Source organism: Protopterus annectens, chromosome 4.part0 (genome assembly GCF_019279795.1).
Source record: "Protopterus annectens isolate FY-2018-M chromosome 4.part0, PAN1.0, whole genome shotgun sequence".
Classification (NCBI taxonomy): Eukaryota; Metazoa; Chordata; order Ceratodontiformes; family Protopteridae; genus Protopterus; species Protopterus annectens.
The window spans coordinates 762,519,839-762,547,322 of record NC_056733.1 but is presented as its reverse complement, the minus strand read 5'-3'; the positions used below and the strand labels follow the sequence as shown (position 1 = coordinate 762,547,322).

Here is a 27,484-nt window from a genome sequence, read left to right as displayed (position 1 = left end):
GGATAAAGGGGATTCTGTAACCCTCAGATATGATCGACTGTACCCATCTGTCTTGCGTAAGGGAATGCCAGGCTTCTGGGTACAGTGAAAGTCTTCCCCCGACTGCCTCTGAAGGTGGACAGTCGGGCAGCTCCTCAGGGGTGCTGGAAGGGTTTGTCAGAGAAAGATTCTCTGCTACTCTGATTTTGCGGACCCCCCCCCCTGCCCCTAGGGCGGCATCTGTTATTGTTCCCTCCTCTGCCTCTAGAGGGGAGCTCACCACGTGCGTCAGGCAGTACTCCCTGGGGTTTACGGAACCACATCTTTCCGCCCTTTTGACCCTTAGGGTATGATCTAGAAGGGGCGGAAAAACGGACTCCCACGGCAGAGAGAGTCTTGCCTTCCTGCTCACACCTGGTCAATGTGTCCTTCACTTGAGGTCCAAACAGGGCAGAACAGTTAAAGGGGGTGTTAGTGAAGGATGCCTTGAAGGGGTCAGCAAAGTTGCACAACCGCATCCAGGCGTGTCTCCTTAGAGCAACGCCCGTGCCTGCGGCCCTACTCGCTCCATCGGCTGCATAAGAAATGAGCCGCATGGAGGAGTTGACAATAGAGTTCAGGGTCCCCAGCTGGGAGTTGATCTTTTCCTGGGACCCCACAGCTGTTGGGTCCTGTAAGGTATCACCCAGTTCTTTAAGGAGGTCTCTCTGAAGACGAGTGAAATGGCATAAGTAATTCAGTGATCACATGGCAAAGGTCGCTGAAGAAAACATCCGCTTACCATACCTATCCATAGTCCTAGATTCCTTATTAGGAGGATGGACAGGTACTGAAGGGTCAGCCAACTCCTTCTTAGTGGCTGCCGCCACCACCATGGCATCCACGGGGACGCCCTTGGAGAGAAACTGCTTGTCTGCCGGGGCTGTAATAAATTTTGTAGGCCTCCGGGGAGTTGGTTCCATAGTATCCGGAGCCGTCCACGCCTTTCTAGCCACCACCTCCATGAGTGGGTCGAAAGGCGGGGACACCCAGCAGGTGGAAGGGTGAGAACGGAACGCATCCAGGTACACTGACTCGTCCTCAGAAGGGTTGAGGGCGGACCAGTTCCCCCTCTGTTTAAGGATCTCTAGGATGTCAGAAAAAGAGACATCCTCAGAGGGGGACCCCTCCGAATCATCCAGGTCGATGTCAGATGTTACTGACTCGGGGGAGTCGACATGCTTCCTCTTGCATGTCCTCTTCCGAGGGGGCTCCTCTGCAGGATCAGGGGAGGCCTCGGAAGAGGAGGAAATGCCCAATCGAGCGGCCTGGAGCGTCTGGTTCTCCGCGCTTGGGTTCGGGAGGGTAGGCAGGGGCCGAAGCAGGCACCGTGGAGGGAGGGGCTGATGAGGCCGACCGTGGCACCGGTATGGGAGCCAGCATGCTCCTCATGACCTCGAAGGTGCCCCTGTCAGGCAGGGAAGAGGGACCCAGCTCCGAGGAGATGAGAGCTCCTCCCAGCACCGAGAGGGACAGCTCCGAGGCCGATGTCGGGGCTGAACTCACCTGCGCCGAGGCTCCGAGAGGGAGAACGGGGTCGGACAAGGGTCCGATGCCACTCGCCCCCTCGGAGCCGACGAGGGAGTCTCGACGCCCGGATCCCTCCAAAGACGGAGCCAATGAAGGGATCGGAGCCGACGAAGGAACCGATGATGGAGGGATCGGTTCCGACGCCCCAATGGTACTAACCTCGACTATCTCCTGCTCCGAACTCAGCAAAGTAGTCGGAGGAGGAACTTGAGCAGGCGTTGGGGTAGCCCCTGTCTGTTGAGATGGGCTATGCAATAACTGGGCCAGCGCCTGCGACTTTAAAAGCCTGCTGACTACCCTCTCGAGGTCATGGTCCGAAAGCCTGGAAGACCTGGAGGAGTGAGACTTATGGCTCCGCTCTGATAGCAAGGGAGACTTCGGAGCCGATCTAACCGACTCCAGTGAAGGAGACCTGGATCGTTTTAGGCATGGGGACGGCTCCGACACCAAAGCCGGAGCCGACTGAGGCCTCGATGAATCGGTTCCAGCTGGAACCGACGAGGCAGAAAGAGGACAGCTCGGCTCCGGCTCCGAACATGGAGCCGACGATTTGGCGGGCTTTGAAGGTTTTCCGGAGATAGGCTTGGGCGGAGTACCTTCAGGCTTTAATAAGCCTCTGAGAATGAGCTTATTTCTGCGTTCCTGCAGGACTCTGGGGCTAAAAGCGTGACAGATGGAACAAGAGTCCTGCAGGTGCAGAGGGCCCAAACAGTACACACTAGAAGTGTGACCGTCTGTCAGAGACATCTTCTGACAGCACGAGTCACACTTCTTGAATCCCGATACCTTGGTATCTTTGGACATGACACCACAGGGTCGAGACAAAAAATCTACACAAGCACACTAACACACTCAACGAAAAATTTAAGTTAAGCTAACTAGTAAAAGGAAAACAGAAATTCCACACTCACACTAAGGGGAAAACTGTACTGACTACTGAAGGGAGGGTTAGGCCCGTCCACCTTAAGGGAGGAAAAAAAGGGGAAAACTACAGAAAAAGGGTAGGGAAAACTAGTCGCTACTCTCTAAACAGTAATTAAATAAACTAAATAGAAAAATATCTAAGAAAAACTAACTGTAGATACAAAAATTTTTAAATACGACCTGGAGCCGGAGAAAACGCAACCTCGTAGCTGAAGCAGCAAAAGAGATCTGGGTATATGACACCTAGCATTATGGGACATAGTATAGCCTTGAGCCGGTGAAAATAGCTCTCGAGCTTTAGTAATAGGCCAAGTCGGAGCCGAGGTTCAGCTCCGTACCCATCCAGCAAGAATGAAGGCGAGATTGACAACTTAACATCAATAGTTACAACAGGTAAATGCAATTTTTTTGTTAGTTTTAGACAATGGTGCAATTCAAGACATGCAATTCATTACACCTTTAGCTTGAACACAATTACCTTCTTAATGCCAAGGCTGTAAATTGCAGTCCATCTGTTAAATCTTCATTTGCATAAACTATTTTTCAGCACTGAAGATTTTACCTGAAAAGTTGAATCGAGAGTCTTAATTAGAAATGTTGGTTTTGGATTCAGGCAGTCAAACCTTTGAGGGTGCATGATGATTGTCTTCTCTCTCAGATTCAGATGTAATCTCTCAGATTCAGATGTAAAGTGATTAACAAACAAGATTTTTATGTCCTGTGCTCCACAATTTGAATTTGGTTCATTGTTTGTAACTGCAAGTTCAAGCAGGTTGTGGTACATCAGTTGCTGTTTGAACTGTTTTAATACATTTTCTTTTGCAGACACCAAATCCTGTTGATATAGCAGGCAGACCAGGTGCAGTTCCTCACACACTACTCCAGAAGGATCCTAGGGTAAGTTGTAATATTGCACATCCTTCCTTATCACTGTAGCAGTATTCTTCACTCTTGGGATATCTTGACGAGGATAGCTGAACATCTGGCAAGCATACCAAAGCCTTTATGCCGTACAGGCACCGTACATCAGGCATATGCCCTATGTGCAGGTAACTGTGTGATGTATGAGCACCTAAGCCTCAGAACAACTTTGCCACCAGGCCAAGCATTACTTTTGAAGTCAGTCTGCAAGCTATCCACCAAGTCGGTTCAGCTACTGAGCCTTCCGAAGATAAGTGCCCCATTAGGGTCACTACCTTCTTTCCTTTTTTCTTCTATTTACTTTAGTTTACATGTCATCCAGGAAGGGTTAAAATGTGGGTGTAGGAGCCAGATTCCCCATAAGAATAGACACAAAAAGTGCCTTTTTTGTTTGGGTGCTACACGCAACCATATCCTGTGTGAGAGTTTAAGGCATTTGTCCCTTAGACACACTACAGTTGTCTAAGAGATGAGCGATGCACCACAATATAAAACGTATCTCAACGATTTATTCAGAGCTGTATCTCAACAAGACAAAAAACAACAAACAACGGATTAGCGCTCTCAGCTATCAAAGCCTTCTTCAGATCTGAAGAAGGCTTTGATAGCTGAAAGCGCTAATCCGTTGTTTGTTGTTTTTTGTCTTGTTGAGATACAGCTCTGAATAAATCGTTGAGATACGTTTTATGGTGTGGTGCATCACTCATCTCTTAGTTATTGTGATTTTGCTGAGCAAGCTTAAACAGAACATTCTTCTGCTTTTTTGTTGTACACTACAGTTGTCTATCATCTCTTTCTGTTTATTTGCAGAACCAGTAGTTGAAGCTTTTGGCTCAGGGTACTATGGCCAAATCCACCTGCCCCTCTGTTCAACCACTGCTTAAGAAGAGAGCCCAAAAGGGGCGTACTGATTCTGCTGCTATCCAGCCTCCAGCAGACATCTGTCAGGTTGAATGAAGTATCCGAGGACCATCCGTACCAGTGTCATCTCCCTCTGTCACAACCCAGGCTGATACGTAGCTATCTAACCACATGTCCGCTAAGGCTGTGCCTATGTCTGGTGCATATATGGAGGGGGAACTACTGTTTATTATCTCAGAGTTGCCAAGAGGGATTCTGCAACTACTTGTTAATGAAGAGGTGCCTGGTACCCTTATTGAATCAAGGAAGGAGTCTGAGCTTCCTAGGTTTGTTAAAACTGATGTTCCTATTTAAAAGAAGGAGAAAACTAAGCGGCCCCTGTGGCTAAGGATCCACTCAAGGAATAGGATTTTACTTAGGGGCTTTTCAGTGCTCTTATGGCTCTTAAACCACATCAAGAATTATTTGTTACTGTTTCTGTTCCATGGTCTGCCACTCCTAAACATCCTAGGGAGTCTGGTTCCTCTGATGAAGAGTTCGCCACTGGTGAGAATTCATTGGCTTACCCTTCTCAGGTCCACTCTTCTCTTGCCCTTGGGTCACAAGAAAAGGATTCACTTTCTCTTAACTCTCATATGGAAGAAACGTCTTTGGGGATACGGTGGCTCGTATGATGGAATACTTTAAGTGGGACTGTTCCCAGGTTTCTGACATTCAAAAAAGATACTCTGAACTCTTACAAATAGACTCTCCTTGACCTTCTGCAGTTCCTCCAGTGCTGGATGCCCTTTGGATACTTTCACTGCAGCTTCTAAGGCCCCTGATTCGCAGCTTCCTGCCCCTAAGAAACTGGACAGGTTCTATAAAACTCCTGAAGCTCAAACATTTTTGTGTAAAAGCTTTTCCTCTAATCCCGCTGTTATTTCTGTAGCCACTAATAAACCATCCAAGTTGCTGGCCTCTTCTACGCTTTTACCTTCTGATAAGGACAGCTGTGCCATGGGCAGGTGTAGTAAAAAGATATATATCTCTGCTACCTTAGCTTTCAGGGCTGTTAGTTACCACACCCAAATTACTAGGTATACACTGGTTTTTCTCTCCCAACTTATGGGCATTCTGGCTGATATGATTGATTTGGTGCCATTTCCCTTTTGATCTGTGCTTTTCAGGTGGCTTGTCATTGTATTAAATCCATCAGTGATGCTGCTGATGCCTCCTCTAGGCAGTTGCATCTGGATCTGTAATGAGAAGGTATTCTTGGTTTCATCTCCAGGCTCTACCTAAAGACATCAAGGCCAAATTATTGGGCTCCCCCTTAGACAGCCAGAATCTGTCTGGCACTGCTACTGCTCCTGAATTATTTAAGACCCTTCAGGATAAGAGTAAAGTTATGCAAGATTTGAGACAAATGTTAGTCTCTCCTGTTCATAAGTTTCAGAGAAATTATCCAGCTAAGCCTTCCTTTCTTCCCAAGACACAGTTACCGTGCCAATGCCAAAGTCCTCCTAGCAAATAAGAGAAACAGCAAACAAAAGGAAGGCAGGACACTGCTGTGTAAACTGTTGTATGAACTCCGTTTAATAAAACACAATAAAATCCACAGGTTAGCGCTTTCGGGATAACACCCTTCTTCAGACAGTTTGAAGAGTTCTAACCACTCATTTAAATACATCACAAACAATAGTGCAGCATTCAAAACAACCAATCAAACATTTAAAAACTTTAATAAAAAGCACGCCTCCTCTGTAGAGCCGGTTTTAAAGGGACCAGGTCATTAAGTCCTGGTTCCCTATGAGCTTGCAATTCTATAATCCAGCGTGACTCAAGGGATTCAGTAAGTGCTTTTATGTCCCCACCTCGAATATTCATTACTACATTGGCTATTGCTCTAAATAAAAAAGAGTGTGAAGGATAAGCCTCAATATGTTTATATAGGGCATTATGGACATCATTGTTCCTAATGGAGCATAAATGTTGTAATATCCTGACCTTAAACATTTTATTTGTCATGCCCACATAAAAACATGTGCATATGGTGCACTCTGCTATATACACTATATTGGATGTTCTGCAAGTGGCTCTACCTTTAAACTCAAATACCTTGCCACTAATAGGATGTGTAAAAACATTATTATTTTTGTTGACATGTGAGCAAGCTTTACAGCTACCACATGGTGTGCTGCCTATCTTATTGATGGGCTGCCTGGTAACCTTCATGCTCTTTTCCCCACATAGCAGGTCCTTCAGATTCTTATTACGTCTATAGCCAAAATTTGGGACAGGTCCTATTATTTCTCTTAATTTCTTATCACCTCTAAGAATATTCCAATTTTTATCTACTATATTCCTTATATCATTGATGTTACTACTATAGGTAAAGTAAAGCTTTGGAGTCCCTGTCCCTTCTCTAGAGCAGCCCACTACTGGCATCTCACCATCCTCACACCTCAACCAAGGTTTGTATCTATTATTTCTGCTCTTCATACCTTTCTCCACTACTTTCTCAACTAAGTGTTCATTATATCCCCTATTTTTAAAGTTCTCTTTTAACCCAATAATCTCTTTTTGAAAGTTAGAGTCATCCATACTCAATCTAGATGTCCTACACACTTGTCCCTGTACAATATTAGAAAACATGTACCGGGGATGCATACTATCAAAATTTAGCAGGCTATTCTTCCAACATTCTTTCCTATGCAATCCTGAAGAAAATCCTTCACTAGTTCGCATTGTTAACATCTAAAAAATTAATACTATGATCTGAATAGGTCAGAGTAAATCTTAGGAAAGAGGTAGTTGAATGTAAATAGTCTAAAAAAATTTTTAGTGACAAATAATCACCCCTCCAAAACATGAAAACATCATCTACAAAACGGGTGTAAACCACAACATGATTCTTCCATTCCTCATTCCCCAAAATAAAATTCCTTTCCCAATAGGAGAGAACCAAGTTTGCATAGGTATTGCATTCTACTGAAGGGTTGTTAATGGTCACTCTAGATGTGGAGAGTCTTTTTACCGTAATTAATAACAAATATGGTATAGAGGCAATAGGGAATATCATGCTAGAACTGGGAGAGTCCACTACCAAGGTAGATCTGGTAAAAATATTATTATCAGTAGTACTAGAAAATAATATATTTTTAGGTGGACAGCAGTTGTATAGGCAGGCACAGGGGATAGCCCCTGTGCCAATACCTATGCAAACTTGGTTCTCTCCTATTGGGAAAGGAATTTTATTTTGGGGAATGAGGAATGGAAGAATCATGTTGTGGTTTACACCCGTTTTGTAGATGATGTTTTCATGTTTTGGAGGGGTGATTATTTGTCACTAAAAAATTTTTTAGACTATTTACATTCAACTACCTCTTTCCTAAGATTTACTCTGACCTATTCAGATCATAGTATTAATTTTTTAGATGTTAACAATGCGAACTAGTGAAGGATTTTCTTCAGGATTGCATAGGAAAGAATGTTGGAAGAATAGCCTGCTAAATTTTGATAGTATGCATCCCCGGTACATGTTTTCTAATATTGTACAGGGACAAGTGTGTAGGACATCTAGATTGAGTATGGATGACTCTAACTTTCAAAAAGAGATTATTGGGTTAAAAGAGAACTTTAAAAATAGGGGATATAATGAACACTTAGTTGAGAAAGTAGTGGAGAAAGGTATGAAGAGCAGAAATAATAGATACAAACCTTGGTTGAGGTGTGAGGATGGTGAGATGCCAGTAGTGGGCTGCTCTAGAGAAGGGACAGGGACTCCAAAGCTTTACTTTACCTATAGTAGTAACATCAATGATATAAGGAATATAGTAGATAAAAATTGGAATATTCTTAGAGGTGATAAGAAATTAAGAGAAATAATAGGACCTGTCCCAAATTTTGGCTATAGACGTAATAAGAATCTGAAGGACCTGCTATGTGGGGAAAAGAGCATGAAGGTTACCAGGCAGCCCATCAATAAGATAGGCAGCACACCATGTGGTAGCTGTAAAGCTTGCTCACATGTCAACAAAAATAATAATGTTTTTACACATCCTATTAGTGGCAAGGTATTTGAGTTTAAAGGTAGAGCCACTTGCAGAACATCCAATATAGTGTATATAGCAGAGTGCACCATATGCACATGTTTATATGTGGGCATGACAAATAAAATGTTTAAGGTCAGGATATTACAACATTTATGCTCCATTAGGAACAATGATGTCCATAATGCCCTGTATAAACATATTGAGGCTTATCCTTCACACTCTTTTTTTATTTAGAGCAATAGCCAATGTAGTAATGAATATTCGAGGTGGGGACATAAAAGCACTTACTGAATCCCTTGAGTCACGCTGGATTATAGAATTGCAAGCTCATAGGGAACCAGGACTTAATGACCTGGTCCCTTTAAAACCGGCTCTACAGAGGAGGCGTGTTTTTTATTAAAGTTTTTTAATGTTTGATTGGTTGTTTTGAATGCTGCACTATTGTTTGTGATGTATTTAAATGAGTGGTTAGAACTCTTCAAACTGTCTGAAGAAGGGTGTTATCCCGAAAGCGCTAACCTGTGGATTTTATTGTGTTTTATTAAACGGAGTTCATACAACAGTTTACACAGCAGTGTCCTGCCTTCCTTTTGTTTGCTGCCCCTTCCTTTCTTCATAGGCAGCCTAAATAGCAGTGTCGGGGTAAGAAGGTTTCTAGGAGTGTTTTTTTCGGGCAAGCCTTCTCAGGGTTGTAAGGGTAAAAAGCCTTTCTTCCCTGACAAATCTACTTCAATTTGACATTCACCCTCCCCTGCCCCTTGACCAGATTTCTCTGTCCCTCAGGTTGACGCTTTCTTTCTTTTCCTGTTTCGCAACAGATAACCACAGACACTTGGGTGCCTTACATTATAGCTCCTATGTTCTCCTTTAGTTTTTCAGGATCTGGTGGTATAGGGAATCATCCAGCCTGTCTCCTTGTCTCAGTAGGGAACAGGTTTTTATTCCAAGATATTTCTGGTTCCCAGGAAGGAGGGGTTGTGGAGGCCCATTCTAGACCTGTCCTTTCTGAATGCCTTTCTCAAGCTACCCTCTTTTCAGAATATTATGTCTTCAGACACTTTTCCTTCTGTTGCTTCCTCTGGCTTTTCTGGTATCCCTAGATTTGAAGGACGCATACCTCCACATTGCTTCAGGAAGCTTTAACATTTCCCTGTTTCTTCCCCTCATTATCACATCTTTTCTTTGCCTTTTGCTCTTTCTACAGCTCTGAAGGTCTTTACCAAATGTATGTCCCCTGTGGCATCCTTCTGCAGACTTAAGGGCAATCATATATTCTCCTACTTGGCAACCTTTAGATTCAAGCCACCTCTCAGCAGATCCTGCTTCAGGATCTGCAGTTCACTGTATTCTACACAGTGTGGAATTAAGTCTGTGTTGACTTCCTGTCAGGACATTTGTACCTTATGCCTTGCATGTAGACATACGTCTGACGTATAGTGCCTGGGAGGTATAAAGGCTTTGGTGTACTGGACGGACATACAGCTGTCCTCAGTAGGATATCCCAAGAGTGAAGAATGCAGCAACAGTGACAACTAGGACATCTACTGTTATGGTAAGATCTTGCACAAATGTACTTTGTTACAGTTTTTTCCTTTTGTTTTAATGATATTACTGATGTATTTTAAACATTGTTTTATGCTTCAACAAGCTAGTTTGTATGTTAAGTGGTTAAATAATAAAAAAAATATTCTTTGAAGTGTAGCTTGAAGTTTGTAGATTTTTGTGTGGTGCATATTTCTTCCACAAGAGCCAAGTCAGAGTTTTGTTTGGGAATTCTAGCTACAAGTTTGGTTCTCAGCTCAGAAGTGTTTTACAAGGTAAAGAACTGTCATGGAGTGCTCCCACCCACTCCAGCACTTGCACCATATTCATAATTAAGTTACCAGATAGCCCCATAATGGTTTGAATCTAATCCCTAAGTTATGGGGCTTCACATTTTGCTTTATTTTTTCCCCAAAATAATGTAGCAGTGTGCTATAAACATTCCTTTTGGTTACCCCACGTACCCACATCCTGTAGCAGGGCACCTGAGTCTAGGGTGGGATAACGAAATACTGTTTGATGTGCAAGTTACCATAGCACACAGTAGAGGTTCAGGTAGAATTTGTACATAACTTGCCGTGACTATAATGCAGCTGAGGCTAGTCAGAGCTGATTGCTAGCATCACTTTTTGTTTGAAGATACACAGTCAATTAACTGTTTTTTTTCTTTTAAAGCTTCACTGTCACTCACCTAAATATGACTGAATTTGAGATTTTAATCTTTAGTGGCTATTTAAATAAATTATAAAACAAAAGGATGTCAGCATTGTTTTGTGCATGATATAATTATGCAGAACATTAATTTGAATAAAGTGCAAGAAGGTAGTGTCTTGCATCTGTCATCATATTCGGTAAGGAAAGCAACATCTATTTGCCTTTCATTTTGATTCTTGATGCTGGACGTGTAATGGCATCAGTTTGTTTTGTAATGCCAGAGACATCTGACCTGTGCTCAGCTCCTAGAGATGTTGAGACTTCTTAGCACCCAGTCAGATGAACCCAGTACCTGCCATCTGGTGCAGCAGTCTGTCCCTGTATCCACCATTCATTGCCATAGGTGAAAGTTTTCCCATTCAGTAAGTATTTAAGCCCTAGAAGTACACCAACAGGTCACAGGCAGCCGTTGTTCATGTATTTGAAATTTGCAGCATTGTGCCCATTTTTGCTGATAGTTTTCTACTTATTTTTTCACAGGTAACAGACACATATAGGCCTCCAGTAAGGGTGAGTTGGTTTAAAAATACTCCCAAGTGCTAATTTTAAGTACTATGCAATGTGCTTTTTATTTACTTTTTTGTGTGTATCTTCCTCATGGAAAATGACAGCATTGGAGATTTTGCTTGACGTACAACAAATTACACCTGTACACATTTGACTGTCAAACATTGTTAAGCATACTGAGAAATGATTATGTGGGCTGTAGCTATATGTTATAGTCATGTCTTCGGTTATGTGGGCCCCATCAACACTGCATGCAGGCTGGAGTGTTACACATACTGACTGTACTGTTGGACAGAAGTAGAACATCATCTCCAAAGTTTGTATTATTAGATATCGAATTGACTTTAGCTAATTAATGTGCAAGCTTGATAACCGTGCAGCCCACATTGTCAGGCATGCTTTTCTTATTTGACAGTAGTAGGGCCTGGCAGTGCTATACTGACATACTGCTGATGATAATGTTTCATAGACTAAAACTAAATGCAAAAACATGTATTAATGTATCCTTTGGGAAGTCATCTATCCCTGGGAAATACTGCATTGGCAATAGGCCATTAAGAATTGATCCAGTTGTTCAGGATTTGGGAACTAATGTTGACAGAGACCTAACTTTTGACCTACATGTGTCCATTGTGGTAATAAAGCCCTTCTATATTGCATAGGTTGTAAACAAAGGGATTATATCCCTCCTTTACTCAGCTGTCATTAGACCAGCCATCCGTCCTTTACCCATCGATTATTAGGCCAGTCATGGAGTATAATGTCCTCTTGGGCATCTATTTGTCCAGACACGTGCAACACCTGAATGCCCACAGAGATACTTTACTAAAAGGATGCAACGCCTGAACAGTATGTCCTACATGGACCCACTCAGAGCCCTGTTACTATGCTTGATATCCTACAGACTGCTGAAAGATGTATTTTGTCTAGGATGTAAGGCATCCTCCGACCCAATATTGATGGGTTTACTGCATATCAGCAAGTCAATGACATCAGAAATGCTCAGTCTAGGAATATAAACCTCTTCTGCATTATCAGCAGAACAGTTTGGAGGAACAGGTGTGTTTCACAGAGGTTACCACTGTTGTGAAACAGACTCCCCAATAAAACAAAGTTCATCCTAGTCCATATTTAAGCACAATTTGGATCTGTGGGTGGGAAACACAATATTTACCCCAGGACTGCCCCTGTACTATCAATGGACAGAAGCAGCTCCTAAACGCTTTATCCCACGCATGGGTCCCCCTCAAAATGCCTATTGTGTGATCCCAGCTAATCTCATTTGGGTAATATATAATTATTGACCATGGGATGAGTGAGGCCATTCTAACACAAAATGGGTTAGGTTAATTTGTGCACCAAAAAGGAAATTGGCTAGGCTTAAAGTAACCCACAAGGGCAGCTAGCCTAGTACTTTCCTATGAACTGATGTGTTCTACACACTCCATGAAAACAGTGAATAATACTTATTGGAACTGCCTTGTTTAACTCTGGCCATCATTGCAGATTGTACTTCATGTTTTTTTCATTCTGGCTATCTCTACCATAAGCACATAGACAGACATCTTGTTGGATTTATCAGACATCTGAAAAGCAATCATTTTGTTTTTCTGAACTGTCAAGAGAAATAAATGGTAAACTCTGGTATGTAATGTGCAGCATATGCTTCCCATATGTTATTTACTTTCAGATTTCAGCCCACCTCTAAAAAAAACTAAGCTCTTTGTTAGTGTATGTTCCTTGTTTTGCAAACACATGAATTTGCCACTAAGGATGAACCTGTACTGTCATCCAAACACAGCCGATGATATAGTACTGACATTGAATTGTTATTACTAAACAGTAAAGGGACAAACAGAAAAGCTGAATTTCTGTACTTCCCTTTCTGAATGATCCTAGGAAAGCTGTAGTGCTCGTATTAACTGTAGCACATTTAAGTGCGAGTCTCTGTCCCAATTTTTAGATGTGTTCAGGTGTCAAACCTAAAATTTGCCCCCGTTCCAATGTCAAGGCGTGTCCCAGAATGTAAGTTGCACCTCTGAGCATGTAAAACACATCTGGTATGTACACACTTCATGTGGTTCTTGTGTTTCTTTACAAATCAGCTAGCAACATATCTCCTAAAACTCTGTTTGCCTGTATGTTCACTTTTTTTGCACTTTAGTAATAGGATGTTTTCTGATATGTCAGATCCCCACCCCCACCCCCTACCATTGCACATCCCACACCTTGACCTCGCAAATTTTCATTTACATTAAGTCCCATCCAAAACCTTTTTCAGATAGGCATGGTGACATATCTTGTTCATTCCTTCAAGTCATGCTGTCTTAACCTTTATATGAACAGTCTTCTACTTTAAATTTATCTTTTGAGTACCCAATAAACCAGTGCTTAATTCTCTGTATTGTTTTATATCTCAAAACACTTAATTGCAAGTTATATTTTTGTACTGGAGCCTTTTTCCCTGGGCTTCCACTGAAAAAGAGTCTTTATAGTTGCAGCCAGCCTAACCTGGTAAACAAGCTAATAAATAAATAAAGCCAGTAAGGTAAAATGAGTACTGCTGAAATGGATTCCATGTACTGACAAATTTAATAGTGATGACCTCTGTAATAGATTCATAGGTTCATACTAGGCTATCTGCCCTAGGGCATTTATAAGCCTAGCCAGAGTATGTTTGGCTTTCGCCACCCATTTTAAATTAATTTTGCTATGCCCTTTTTCGAGGTTAGTATACTGTGCCTCTGTCTAACAGTGACACAGAAGTGATACCCGGGGTAAACCTACGATCTCCCATCCACTCATCAAGATTCCTCTTGAGGAGAGTCAATGAGGGACTCTGCCTAACCTGGACTGGGATTTTATTCCAGAGTGAAGGGAGCCTCTGGGTTATGAATCTGTCCCTCCAGCATGTCCTATTTATTTCAGTGCTGAGGTTCAAGTCTCTCGAGCGTAGCTTGATGGGATTTGGATTTTTGAGGTGCAGCATGTCCCTTAATTCGGATTGGACATGGCTTTATACGTCAGGCACAGATCGCCTCTGAGCAGGCGGTATGCCACTGAGTAGAGCTGGAGTTTCTTTAACCGGGCAGCATATGGCATCTGTTTGAGCCCTTTGATCCTCTTGGTGAGGTACTTTTGGGGTCTTTCCAGTTGCTGCAGGTGTTTGGTAAGGTACATCCCAAAGGGGCATTGTACTTGATTATGGGCCTGATGAGGGATGAGTAAAGAGGCACGATGACCTCCCCTGATCTAGATGTGAATCCCTTCATGATTAGGTGGGCTATATAAAATGTTTTTCTAACCACTTTGGCCACGTGGTTGTCAAATGAGAGATTGCTATCAACTTGGGTCCCCAGGTCCCTAATTACTTCTTCTGTACTTAATGGATTACCACCTATGTGGTAATTTGTGGGCACTTTGTTTTTGCCAAAGGGGATGACTATACACTTTTTGGCGTTTAGCTTGAGGCCATGGCTCTGGCACCAGTTGTCTGTTTCTATGAGGCCCTTTTGGAGGATGCTTGTGTTGGCTGGAGAGTCGATTATGGCACCCAGTTAGCAGTCATCTGCGAACTTGGTCAGCCACAGTCCTTCCGTGTTGGCCTGTACTTCTGAGAAATATATACCGAACAAGAGAGGTCCCAGGACTGAGCCTTGTGGGACACCACTTGTAACTGGTTTGGAGTCTGACATGGCTCCAGCAATTCTAACCATGTGGGTTCTGTCCTTGAGCCAGTTTGCAACCCATCTAGTGACATAGGGGTTTATATTTAAGCTGGTGAGCTTATCTATAATGCCCGAGTAGGGTATTGTATCGAAGGCTTTTGCGAGGTCCAGGTAGGCTGTGTGGACCACCTTCCCTTCGTCAATGGCCTTGGTGACGGTTTCAAAGAAGTCGACCAGGTTTAAGAAGCAGGATCTGCCCTTAACAAAGACGAACTGGGTAGGATTCAGTGTCTGTAGGTCCCCAATATCTTTATTTATGAGGTCCATGATGATCCTTTCCATAGCTTTGCAGACCAAGCTAGTCAGGCTTATGGGGCGATAGTTTCCAGGGTCCGTTGAGGCACCGCCTTTGTGGAGAGGGACCACTGTTGCTATACGCCACTCTTTGGGTACATATCCTGTAGTAAGGCTGAGATTGAACAGTAGTTTTATGTTTGGGTTTAGCTCTTCTTGGAGTTCATGTAGGATGCAGCCCGGGACACCGTCTGGTCCCATTGATGCTGTGTTTTTTGCTTTGGAGAGGGCGGCTCTTACCTGAGCATCTGAGATGTCAGGGGGGCAGCGCACTGCTGGGATAGATATTTGCCCTTTTGGTGGGGGGGGGGAGAAGTTTGCGCTGAACCTGTCAGCTAGGATGTTGGCAATGTCTGTGGGTTTGGTGTATTTTTTGTCATTTTGGACTAATTCTGAGCATATCTGGGAATTCCCACCCAGGTTCCTAACATAACTAAAGAAAGCCTTGTGATTATCTTTAGTGTCCTGTGCAATTTTTCTCTCGAAGCTGGCCTTAGACGATTTTATGAGTGCCCGTAGTTTTTGCTAATACTGATCAGAGATGCCTTCCCTTTTTGGGATTTTGCTCTATCATGTAGTAGCTTCCTCCTTCTATTGTATAGTTTGTTTATGGCTGGGGTCCACCAGACAGGACGTCTGCCTTTGGAGGATTGGGTCTTGGTTTTATTTGGGATTGCATGATCCATGCGTTCCTGAAGGTGTTCATAGAATGCATTTATAAAGGATTCTGTGGTCTGGGCTGTATTTTCCACAGGCCCGGGGGCTTTGAAGGATTCCACCTCGGTTTTGAGGAGTGTGAAATTTGCTTTAGAGAAGTTTTTCACTGTGGTTTTCTGGGCAGGGGTGGGGTCGGGATGTGAATATCCAGTTGGATCAGTTTATGGTCTGATCTTAGCAGTGAGGGATACACTTCTGGTCTGGAGCATTGAGTCCCCATGTTGGTGGTGATCAGGTCCAGTATGTTTACCCCTCTTGTGGGAGTGGTAACAAGTTGTTCCATAGCATTTGAGTTTATGAATTCTAGGAACCTTTGGGCTAGGGTGTTGGAGCTAGAGTAATACTCCCAGTCTATGTTTGGGTAGTTGAAGTCGCCCAATATAATGGTGTTTGGAGAGACCTTCATATTTTCCAGTGTTCTCAGGAAGGCCGAGATCTTATATTTCGGTTCATTATTTCCACTAGTCATAATATGGCATTTTTTTTTTCCCCGAAGCTCCTGTACTTGAGAAATGCCAGGTGTCTATGACAGCTGTAGCACTGTGGAGTATTGAATGCTGTATGTGATGTAAATATGCCATAGTGTAATTAGTTTGGCTTTAAAGCATTGATAATTCCCGTATTGTAATGTAAATAGTATGTAAATAATTCTGTTCATTTAAGAACAGTTCGGTAATGCTGTGTATTAACTAAAGTAAAATTATTTTATGTGGTTAATGAGTATTCATGAGATCAAGTATACAGTTTGTTCTTCTATAAAAGGAGAGCTTTTCTAAGCCTTAGATTTGTTAGAGTGTCTCCAGGAGAGGCTGATTATCCTGGAGTGGAATTTTAGTGAAGACTGGTGACTGTGCCTCTGTCAGGGTTGGGTCCTTGAATGACTTCAACCCCCTGGAGTGGGAAACTAGAGAATGTGTATGCTTATGGGCTTCAGAGCAGGATGCTTTGGGTGGAGAACATGTTCATTTGGAGCCTTCAGCAAACAAAATGCTGAAAACCACAATGGCGAACTTCTGAACGTACTCCCTCAGCCCCTTCAGGACCCATGTTAGCACTTGTGCCTACCTTTACACTGGTAGGGATTGTTCAGTATACAAGATTTTTAGAAATGTGATCTTCAGCATTTCGGTCTTGCTGAAATTTTTTTTTAGATATGTAGATGCAGGTTTGTATGTTTAAACAGTCTGTGATTTATGTATTATATTACATTATTATAAAGATAACTGTACATCTCTGAAACATGACACGGGCTGTAAACATCAAAGTAATATTTTCAAACATACTCAGTCATTTTAAGTAAATGCATCATTCAGTCCTTAGAATCCTTTTTTTTAACTCTCAAACAGTCCATATATCTATTTGTCTTTTTCCTTCAGCTCTCTCCCATATCTAGAGACTTTAACAGGCATATTTACACTAACCCAATGGGTAGCTGGCTGGCTCACAGATAGAAGCCAGGAAGTTAAAACTGGGGAGTCCACCTCTGCAAAAAGACCAGTTACAATTGGAGTACATCAGGAATCAGTCCTGGTACTGCTCCTTTTTTGGCATTTACTTCTGTAACTTCAAGTCCAATGTCAAGGACCTCTGGCTGACTAAATTTGCAGATGGTTGTAAATTAGGAGCAGTCATCCCCCACTGACACTAATGTTCTCCAGGAAGGGCTGACACAGACAAATAACTTATGTCAGAGCCATTTACTAAAACTAAGTGCTAAGAAAAGCGTAATAGTGTCCATCTGAAAGTCATCCACCCCTGGTAACTCTCATATTGACAACACACTCCTAAGAGTTGATCCATTAGTCTGGGACCCTTGGGGGCACACACACATACAGTAATCTAGCCTTTGACCATCACATGTCTACAGTATTGAGGATATCATTCTATGCTGTGCAACTTATAAACAAAGATATGGCATATAAGATGCCATTGTTCCACTCTATTTAGTATTCATCAGACCTATCATTTTGTACAGTGCCCTTTTGGTATGTACCTAACCAGGCACATCTAACATTTGGAATGTCTACAGAGGTTCCTAGCAGGAAGAATACATTCAGCAACGTATCCTATGCAGACCATCTCAAAGCCCTGTCCCTGTATTCTGTTTCCTACATTCTGTTGAGGGAGAGCTATGCCTAACGTACGATGCATTGTCAGACCCCACCCTGATGGACCTCCTGCATATCGGCACAACAACAAAGACTTAAATCTTGCCTGTGATATAAATAAGGACCTGCTGGAGAGATAGGTATGTATCCCAGAAAGTAGCCCTTCTCTGGAACAGGCTCCCCATCCATGTGAAGCAGAGTTACTCCCTAACACATTTCAAGTGTAACTTGGACAGTTGAATGAGGAACAGGATATTAATTCCTGGTTTGGCTCCTATGTCTCTAATGAATGCAGGCAGCCTATAAGTGGTTCTCCCAGGCACCTGCTTACACTTATCAAGGGTACGAGAACTTTTCAGAGATTTGGGATGCATGGCTAGGCTGAAGAAGGTTCACCTAGTACACACCTATGAACCTGTAGACATCTTGTCTTCCTTTTTGGATGGTTGTTGACTTGAAAATATGACTGAAACAGTCTCTCTGTCTCTGTGCGTCTCCGACTGTGTGCAGTCTCTGTTAGTCTGTTTTCTTGTGACAAAAATGGTTGTGAGAGCTCTGGCTGCTCCTCTTCAGACAGCTTACACTTTGGTGAATCTATCTTGTACAGATGCCTGTGATTCCTTCTCTACAGCTTTCCATTTTCCCCACAAATAACATAGGATCTTGACTTCACTGCTTTGCGAACTACTTCAGCGTTAGAATGTGAATGATTCCACAGCTTTTGTGTTCTCACTGTGTCACCAACCTGAAAAATCTGTTAATCTTCTGCAGTTTCTGTCACAGTAGTATTTCTGTCTCTGCCAATTTCTCTCAGTTAATTTACTTTGTGTGTGTGAGTGTGATGTAGCTGAAATGATCTACTTTTCAACTTTCTACCCTAAACAGTTGTGGAGTATTCCCATAGTCCAGAGTTGTAAGACGCCAACATCTCATATCCTTTATTACTGCTCTTTCCTTCAAGATTCTTCACTATTCAGATAGCTATTTCCATGTATCCATTAGACTGTGGATAGAATAGACTAGATCCCAGTCACATACTGATCTTATTATTCTTAATTTCTGACTTTTGTATTGCAGATCACTGTCTGATATGACATCAGGTATCTTCCGTCTTGCCATCCTGGGATTGTAGATTTTAATGTAGTAATCACACTTGCTTTTGTTTCTGTAATTTTGATTATTTTAGTTAATGTGGAATAGTAAACTTCTCACATATGAGATACACAGCTTCTTTGAAGTGAAACCTGTACCCACTGTGCTCCTGAACAAAGTTGCTTTTCACTTCCAAGATGACCATGATGTATATCAGTTAACATCTCTTCTGGATTGTTATGCTGCGCACTGCAGATGGCACATCTCTGTCTTACTTGTTCCAAGTTTGCATTCCTGGTCAGTACCATATATCTTTTGCTTTTCATTTGCCCTGTACTATTCCCAGATGTGATTTACGTCAAATGTCAAGCTGATTCTTCTTAAGTAGATTGGCAATTCTTGTTTTGCCAGATTTGAATATCAAGACCTAAATTATTTCTTAATCGAAAGAAGTAAAGGATTGCATTTCACTGTCCGTGTCAGTACATTTCTGAACCTCTTTTTATTTTTTGTTTTTTCTGCCATCGGTAACCATGGTATCTACCCAAAGAGTCTAATGGTTCTTCATACATCTCTTACAGATGTGTTCTACTCAGAGTGTTTGCAGTGTGTAATACGTTTCCTGGTGTGTATTTTACTTATGCAGAGCACTTCTTTAGGTTAAGAAACAATCTCTGTACTCTGGGGGTTCCTTGGACAGAAACTTTATGAATATACTTTGGAAGTGGTTTGCACTTGCTCGTTGCTATAAACATAATCCTGGAATTTCTTCCATTAACATAGTATTGCATAGCAGTTACTTTTCTATTTCAGCATATTGCTTTTATGCATCTCTAAATGCTTTTGACCAATAGGGAGCTGGTGCTGGTTCATTCTTTTGTAAGACTGCATCTCCTATACCATTCTGACTAGCATCTACCTGCAACACATCTAGCTTATGCACATTATAATATTTTAATAATGCAGCATCTGCAAGCAGTTTCTTGAAGATTTTGCAACTGATTCATATCTCCATTCCTGTTTTCTTTTTTTTTTTATTTTTCTTTCATAGGACTATACATCTCTTATGCCATTTTGACTGGCATCTATTTGCTGTACATCTAGCTCATTCACTTTATAATATTTTAACATTGTGGAGCATTATCAACTAGTTTCTTGAAGATTTTGCAGCTGTTTTCATAGCTCCATTCCAGGGCTGTATTTAATCAAGGCGAGTTTTAAAATGGGGTGGTGAGCAGAGATGGAGAGGATGTGAAGGTAAACTGATAACACCATTTTTCAGAGATGGTGGTGCACATATGGTACAGCCTTCCTGAAGAGTAAGTAGGATAAAAATGGTGGAGGAAAGTCAAGAATGCTTGGATCAAATGTTAAGATGCAAGCATTACTGTATTTCAAGCATTTTTTAATAATGGAAGATAACTGAACTGCAAGCTTTTTCATAGTGAAAACTTAATTTCAGTGATGCTTGGAACACATGTTAAGATGTAAGATTTACCTTTTTAGGCATCATTTTTTAAATAATGGAAATGAACTGAAGTAAGAGTCTTTTCATAGTTTAAATCTTAATTTGCTTATGTGGTAAGGGCTTGTATCATAAGACTGATGATTTGTTCAGTTTTCTTTAAACAGAGCAGTGTAGGTTTTTTTTTTTTAACATAAAACATTTGAACAGGAGTCCTGAAAAGTATCAGAATTTAGAAGAATCATATTAGGAGCCTAGCTGTTTACTTTGTGCACTGTGTACCCACATTTAGAGCGCAACTGAGTTGCTAGATGGTTGGATGTGGCTGGAGAAAGAGAGGCTTGATTGTTCAGAGGATACGTCCCCTGTCCGTCAGGATTACTTGACCTTATGTGTAGCACGTTATCGACACTGGGAGTCTTAGATACATTTTCTGTGTGGGGAATTACTTGCATATCCAGTGATTATATAGAGAAAAGTGATTAGAAAATAGCCAGTCATACAAGATGAAAGAATGCCCTTATTTGTTCTGCAAGCAGCGCTGTTTGCACACTAAAAACTGACATGAATGGAAATGTAGGATCGACTTTTCTTCTACATAACATAGAATATGTTGTGGGAAGACAAGGTAGGAAAAATGAAAAGTAGGGAGGCTTGAGGCACAGAGGTTGAAAGAGAAGCAATTCAAGAGCTCAATTTGCCTTTGTATTATATCAGAACAGGTATGCAGCTAGTAAAATTTGTAACTCAGTGGAGTATCTTAAGTTTGTATCTGGAGAAAATGGGTTTCTTCTGAGGAACACAGATAACACTAAACATAGCTACGTTGTATCTCAGTAGATCAGATTAGTATGCGATTTTATTTTTTTTTTTCATTTTTCCCTAGAATGTTTTAGTTCATTTCAGAGTCTTGGTACCCTCTTTGTTAGTATATGCCTTTGAGAAGTCTAGTAGCCTGAACTTTGTGCTCTTCATTCATGGGAGTAACTTAAGTGTTGTGTCACATTCTCCACACTCCCAGAAAAAAAGAAATCAAGCTGTCACAGAAGCTGCAAAAGAGGCAACCAGGTTAGGAGTTGCAATAGCAAGGGAATGTTTCTCAACATTTCGTAAATGGTGTCTAGCTTGTGATATCTATTCATGCTGTTATCTTCTTTTTTTATTAATGCAGAAACCTGGCAAGTGGTGTGCGGTTCATGTACAGATTGCGTGGCAAATCTACCATCACCAGCAGAAAATGAAGGTAATGAGCTAGAATTTAAAGGCAGAATAGCTTTTCCAGTTAGGCAGCTGTAGTATGCAAAAGTTAATGCTGAGAAAGAAGTGTGCTGTAATAGTACTTTTATTTCTGCAAGTACTATATTGATGCTGAAAGAGCTGTATCAGTCGTAGCAGCTGTTGCATGTGGGAATGTTACTGTTATGTCCCCATCCATGAAATGTTACAGAAAAAAACAGTATTTTGAAAGTCTGATCTTAGTCTAAGCATCACAGTAGCATTTTACTGCTTCACAGAGCTTGATTATTTAGTTTGGATCTCAGCCTGGGTGGCTTCAGTCCTCCCATGGTCTGTGTGGGTTTCTCCTTGGTAGTGCATCTTACTCCCACATTCAAAAGAAGTGAAATTGCAATCCTGCAGATTGCTTGTAGGTGTGCAGTGCTGTACGACAGCAAGTGTTTTTTGTGTGTATCCCACAACAGACTGGCATCCTGAGAAGAATTGTTTTTTCTGCCTTGCACTCACTAAGAGCCAGGGTAGGCTTTGGCTGCTCTGTGACCCTGAACTGGGTATGTGGTTATTTGGTAATGAATGGATGAATGTTTTTCATCAACTCTGTTGGAATGAGAAGTAAAAGCCCTTTTGTTCTGTTAGTACATGCTCTATATTTTTAAGAGTTAGGTGTTGACCTCTGTGTCTAAAGTTGTCAATTGCATATTAAGCAGAACTTGTTACATTCAGTCTGCCATGGATGACCCTCTCTTGTTACATGTTAATACTTTTAAAAGGTTATTTCAAATTAATCTAGCTTCTAATATGACATATGACATATTTGCAAGTAGCAGGCATTTTTTTTTTATTTTTTTAATACAGATTAGCACCATCATCTGTCAGTTTTGCACAGAAATCCATTTGATGTATGCATGATTTGTAGTTTTGGCATACTGGAGTATGTATTTTTCAAAGGCGTGCTGTTTACTGCTATTGACTGGTTTCCGTAGTAGATGATATTTATTTATTGCAGAGTATCACAGTTTTACTGGTGCAGTAGCGCAAGTGTCTACCAGAGCTGTTATCTGTTGAAAGTAGTACAGTGCTGTTTTAAGACCTTTTGCTGTAGTTATGTTTTATCTTGTACTCCAAGAGGGATTGTTTTGTTGCTGAAGTCGGGCATAGCATGAGAACGGGTATCATTATGTAATCTGGTTTCTGCTGTCGTCTTGCATGTGCGATGCTGTTTACGTCGTTCAGCAATTAACATGAGGTGAAAGATTTGGATTGTTTTAAATCTTGATTTACTTGGGATTGTCTTGAAGGCTGTTGCTGCTATAATGTGTCTTCATTTTGGTGTAAAGTTATTGTAAAAGACCGTGCTGAAGCCTTTGCCATAGCAGTCAGGCTGTGGAAAGGAATCATTTTTGCTCTCTATATAACTGGTGTTCATAGGAGCCTTGCTGGAAGACCTTAGTGAGTGCAGTGTGGTGCTGTGTCTTCATTTTGGGAACAGTATGTTATTGATGAACCAATACTGCCATGGCATTGTAAGTGTTTATGGTAGTTTGCTGTTCCCAGTAAACACTGGGCTTTAGTCACTCCCATCATACACTAACTGTACCCAGTCACCCAAAGAATTAGTATCCTTTAATGGCTAGGAACACAGCCAAGCAGACGTTTTGTAGTATAAACCTGCAGATGTCTTCCTATTACTCTCCTAGTAGCACTTTGCAAAGGGAGTTAAACCATTTAACAAATTATATCTCCTGGAATGCAGTCTCCTTGATAATACTTTTACATTAATAGATGTACTTCAAGATTGTAGCAGTCTGATTATTTTCTTTCATCTTTGCAAGATGTTTCTCTCTCTCCCTGATCCCTGCTGTTGTATGAATGTGTAGTTAGTATTTGTAAATAAAAGGATACCACATACATAGGGGAATCCAAGAGATTATTTCCCTGTTAAAAAAGTGATCTATAGTACTATTAGTAAAATCCTGCAATTAACGTGTCAGTATCAAATAAGTGCCCACATGCAAATTGAATCACCAGACAAAATGCACGCTGGTGGTAGGTTCAACCTGGTCCTCAGCACTGAAAACAGGAAGCATTGCTAGCCTACTTAGCAGTAGTGGTAGTTGAAAGCTTTTAAAGTGGATATTGGTTGGGTAGCATCTTTGTAGCCCTGTGAGCACATTTGAGCACTACCGCAATTAGTCACTCGGAGACCAAGTAAAGGCCTGAACTCCATCAAGATAAGTCTGATATCTATTTGCCTTCCCCCAAACCATTCATATGCTAATCTTGCCCTCAGCTAGTGATGGCTTATGCCCAAACCAGTGTTCTGCCATTGTTGAGGAGCTTTGGGCAGGAGGATGTGTGCCTTTGGCTCCCACTGTAGGTGGATTGACATCTTAAGGTTGAGTTATCTTTCATCTTCAAATGGTCAGCTATAGCCTTTGGTCAACTATCCTGATACTGGAGATCAATCCTGTAAGTTATTTGGTCATAGATGGAGGTCCCTGAATCTAGGGCCCTCATGCTAGGTTCAGCTTGAAGGCCCATTACATGACAGTGGGGGTCCATTTCTTCTGAGTCCACATGGTTCACTGTACTGGAGTTTGTTCTTCAGGGCTTAGGCATCAGGCAGTTGATTGATGCCTGGTGGGATGATGAGGGACGTCACCTTTGGGTAGTTAGGACTGAAGGCCATATTTGCTCAGTTGAGGACTTAGTTCTGACATTGGGTGGGTTGAGATCTGGCATCTGCCAGTCATTTGCACCCTTCTGCAAACTCATGTCTTTGGGCAGTGGGGTCTTGGTTTACCTCATCTCAAGGATACATTGGTACCTTTAGGATTCAAGGAATTGTGAGGTCAGTGTCTCTTAGATAGTCAGAAATAATGAGGCCAACCTTCCAGTCTGGATCTCGTCCATGTTATTTCTATTTTGGAAGTGAGTTGAAATTGATAAGTAAAAGTTTGTATTGGCCTGTTGATGCCACCCCCACCCCTCCCCCAAGATATTCTAAGGTTCTGGGAAGTAGCCTGAGAAGACGTGGGTCATCGCTCTCCTGGAATACACCATCAGGGATGTCACAACATGTCATTTTGGCAGCTTGGAGGATCCCTAAGTTTGCCCTGTTAGCGCTAAAAAAAAGGGTAATGCCTTTTGCAGGCTTCCACCAGAGTTAGAAGTTCACCACATTAAGTCTTCATTGCTAGTTCCTGCATGGTATCTTTGGGCAAATATGGGCTTCATACACTATAGCATTTCATCACCTTGATATTGTGAAAGGGAATCCAAAGTTCTGGATAAGTACAACAAGAGGGTGTTCACATCTAGCATATTGGGGTTTAGGGCATTAATTTATTTATCTCAGCTGCTCCTCTTCCCAGTGTACTTGATGAGGAATGCAGTAAATAAACTAAAGGACCCTCCTGAAGCTTAGCTTAAGAAGGACTTTCAGGAAACCCTGCCCCAAGGTCTTCACTGTGACTCTGTCTTGTCTTTAATTGGTCTGATGCTTTGTTTAGGATTGCAAACTCAGCTGTGTGCCTGCTCAGGATGATGTGGCTGAAACTGTTGTTCCATAAGGAACATCTTCTGGGTGTCCATTTCTTCTGTTGAACATTCTGTTCAGTCAGTCTGCCCAGGAACTCCTGTACAGGAAGGAGACCATCACCTTACAGGGCAGCCTATATAACTCCCCACCTACTGCCCACTTCTACTTTTTCCTGTGCAAAGTCTGGCCAACCTCTAAAATAAGAGAGGCTTCCTCTGCATCTGGAGAAGGGTCACAGGTTCATAGGTATATACTAGGCTAACAGCCACCAGGGCCTTTATAAGCCAAACCATGCAACCCCACTTAGTTATGTCCCCATGTATCATGGGTGTCTACTTAGATGGGTATGTTAGTTAGGAGGTTACTAAAGGTTTATTGAGAGGGTATAGTTAGGTTTTAGTTGCCCAAAGTTAGACAGAGGCCAGCAGTAAATATTCCCTATCAGAGACATGGGGGGGCCAGGCTGAGGGGGCTGGATTTTGATTTCCCATCCAGTGGTCACGGTTATGTTTGAATAGGGTTAGGTTTGGACTCTGCTTTACATAGATGGGTAGCCTTTTTGTGACTTGTATCTGCCTAGCAAGCATGTTCTTATGTCTCAAGCAAAGTCTGAATCCTTGGATCTAGTGTTTCTGGTGCTGTTCGTTTTGCAGATGTGCAAAAGGTCCATTAGGGCTGAATCTGAGGATGCCTTATATGCCAAGCATAGACTACTTCTCAGTAACTTTAGGAGACTGAGCATAGAGATAGGGCTTTAAGGCAATCTGTGTAGGACAGTTTGTTGATACCCTAGATTCTGTTGGTGAAGAACCTGTGTTGGTGTTCCAAATGTTGCATATGCCTTGTCAGGTACATGCCAGAGGAGGCATTGTACTCGAGTCTGATAAAGGCTGAGTAAAGTGGTACTATAACTTTGGCGTGGATGCCATACCCTTACTTATAAGTTGGACAACAGAGAATGATTTTCTTACTATCTTGGCTGTGTGTTAGTCAAAGCCCAGTTTACTGTCTACATATGTTCCCAGATCCTAACTACTGGGTCAACTCTTAGGGGTTTCATATCGATGCAGTAATTAATAATTGCAAAGACATGCATCTGGAGCATTTCTCCCCAGGCCTCCACTAAAAATTGGGTTGTTACAAGTTAGACTTTCCCAGTAAACAAATGTTAAAATAAAGAAAATAAATAAACCTGGGTGGACTTTTCCCAAAAGACACTATAATGCACTTTTTGGCATTAAGTTTTAATCATTGGCTTTGGCACCAGTCATTTGTGTTAAACCCACTTTCAGGATATTAGTGTCATGGGAGAATCTATGATAGCTACCAATTTACAGTCATCTGCAAACATAGTGAGCCAGAGAACCGTGACATTAGCCTCAAGCTCCAAGAATAAGAATCTAAACAGGAGTGGGACCAGCACTGACTTCTGATGTACTGTGCTGGTGACCATTCTCTTGGTGGAGGTGGTCTTACTGACTTCTTAGGTCCTGTCTGTGATTCAGCTTTCAATCCATCAAGTTATGTAGGAATGTATGCCTAGTTTGGTGAGATTGTCAACAATACCTGAGTGGAGTACTGTATGCCTTAGCCTGGTTTAGGCAGGTGGTATGCACCATTTCCCCTCCTCATCCATTGCCTTTGTGACCCTTTCAAAGGAAGTCTACCAGGTTAAGTAGGCATGACCTTCCTTTGACAAAACCAAACTGGGAAGTGGCCAGTGTCTGTAGGTGGTCAGTGTCTTTGTTGATCATTTCCATGATGATTCATAGGTTCATACTAGGCTATCTGCCCTAGGGCATTTATAAGCCTAGCCAGAATGTGTTTGGCTTTCGCCACCCATTTTAAATTTATTTTGCTATGCCCTTTTTCGAGGTTAGTATACTGTGCCTCTGTCTAACAGTGACACAGAAGTGATACCCGGGGTAAACCTACGATCTCCCATCCACTCATCAAGATTCCTCTTGAAGAGAGTCAATGAGGGACTCTGCCTAACCTGAACTGGGATTTTATTCCAGAGTGAAGGGAGCCTCTGGGTTATGAATCTGTCCCTCCAGCATGTCCTATTTATTTCAGTGCTGAGGTTCAAGTCTCTTGAGCGTAGCTCGATGGGATTTGGATTTTCTGAGGTGCAGCATGTCCATTAATTCGGGTTGGACATGGCTTTATCGTCAGGCACAGATTGCCTCTGAACAGGCAGTATGCCACTGAGTAGAGCTGGAGTTTCTTTAACCGGGCAGCATATGGCA

At 42.0% G+C, this 27,484-nt stretch overlaps 1 protein-coding gene across 5 annotated transcripts in view; it reads left to right on the top strand.

Moving 5' to 3' along the window:
* Window positions 1–27,484, top strand: part of FBRSL1 (fibrosin like 1) — a 3,021,780-nt gene that overhangs the window by 2,856,759 nt on the left and 137,537 nt on the right. For 4 of the 5 annotated variants that reach the window (XM_044068720.1, XM_044068719.1, XM_044068724.1 and 1 more), the window contains exons 12-14: window positions 3,298–3,369; window positions 11,028–11,057; window positions 21,630–21,701. In XM_044068720.1, the coding sequence (XP_043924655.1) occupies window positions 3,298–3,369; window positions 11,028–11,057; window positions 21,630–21,701 (174 nt within the window). The remainder of the gene's footprint in view (window positions 1–3,297; window positions 3,370–11,027; window positions 11,058–21,629; window positions 21,702–27,484) is intronic. The other variant, XM_044068722.1, reaches the window with a different exon arrangement.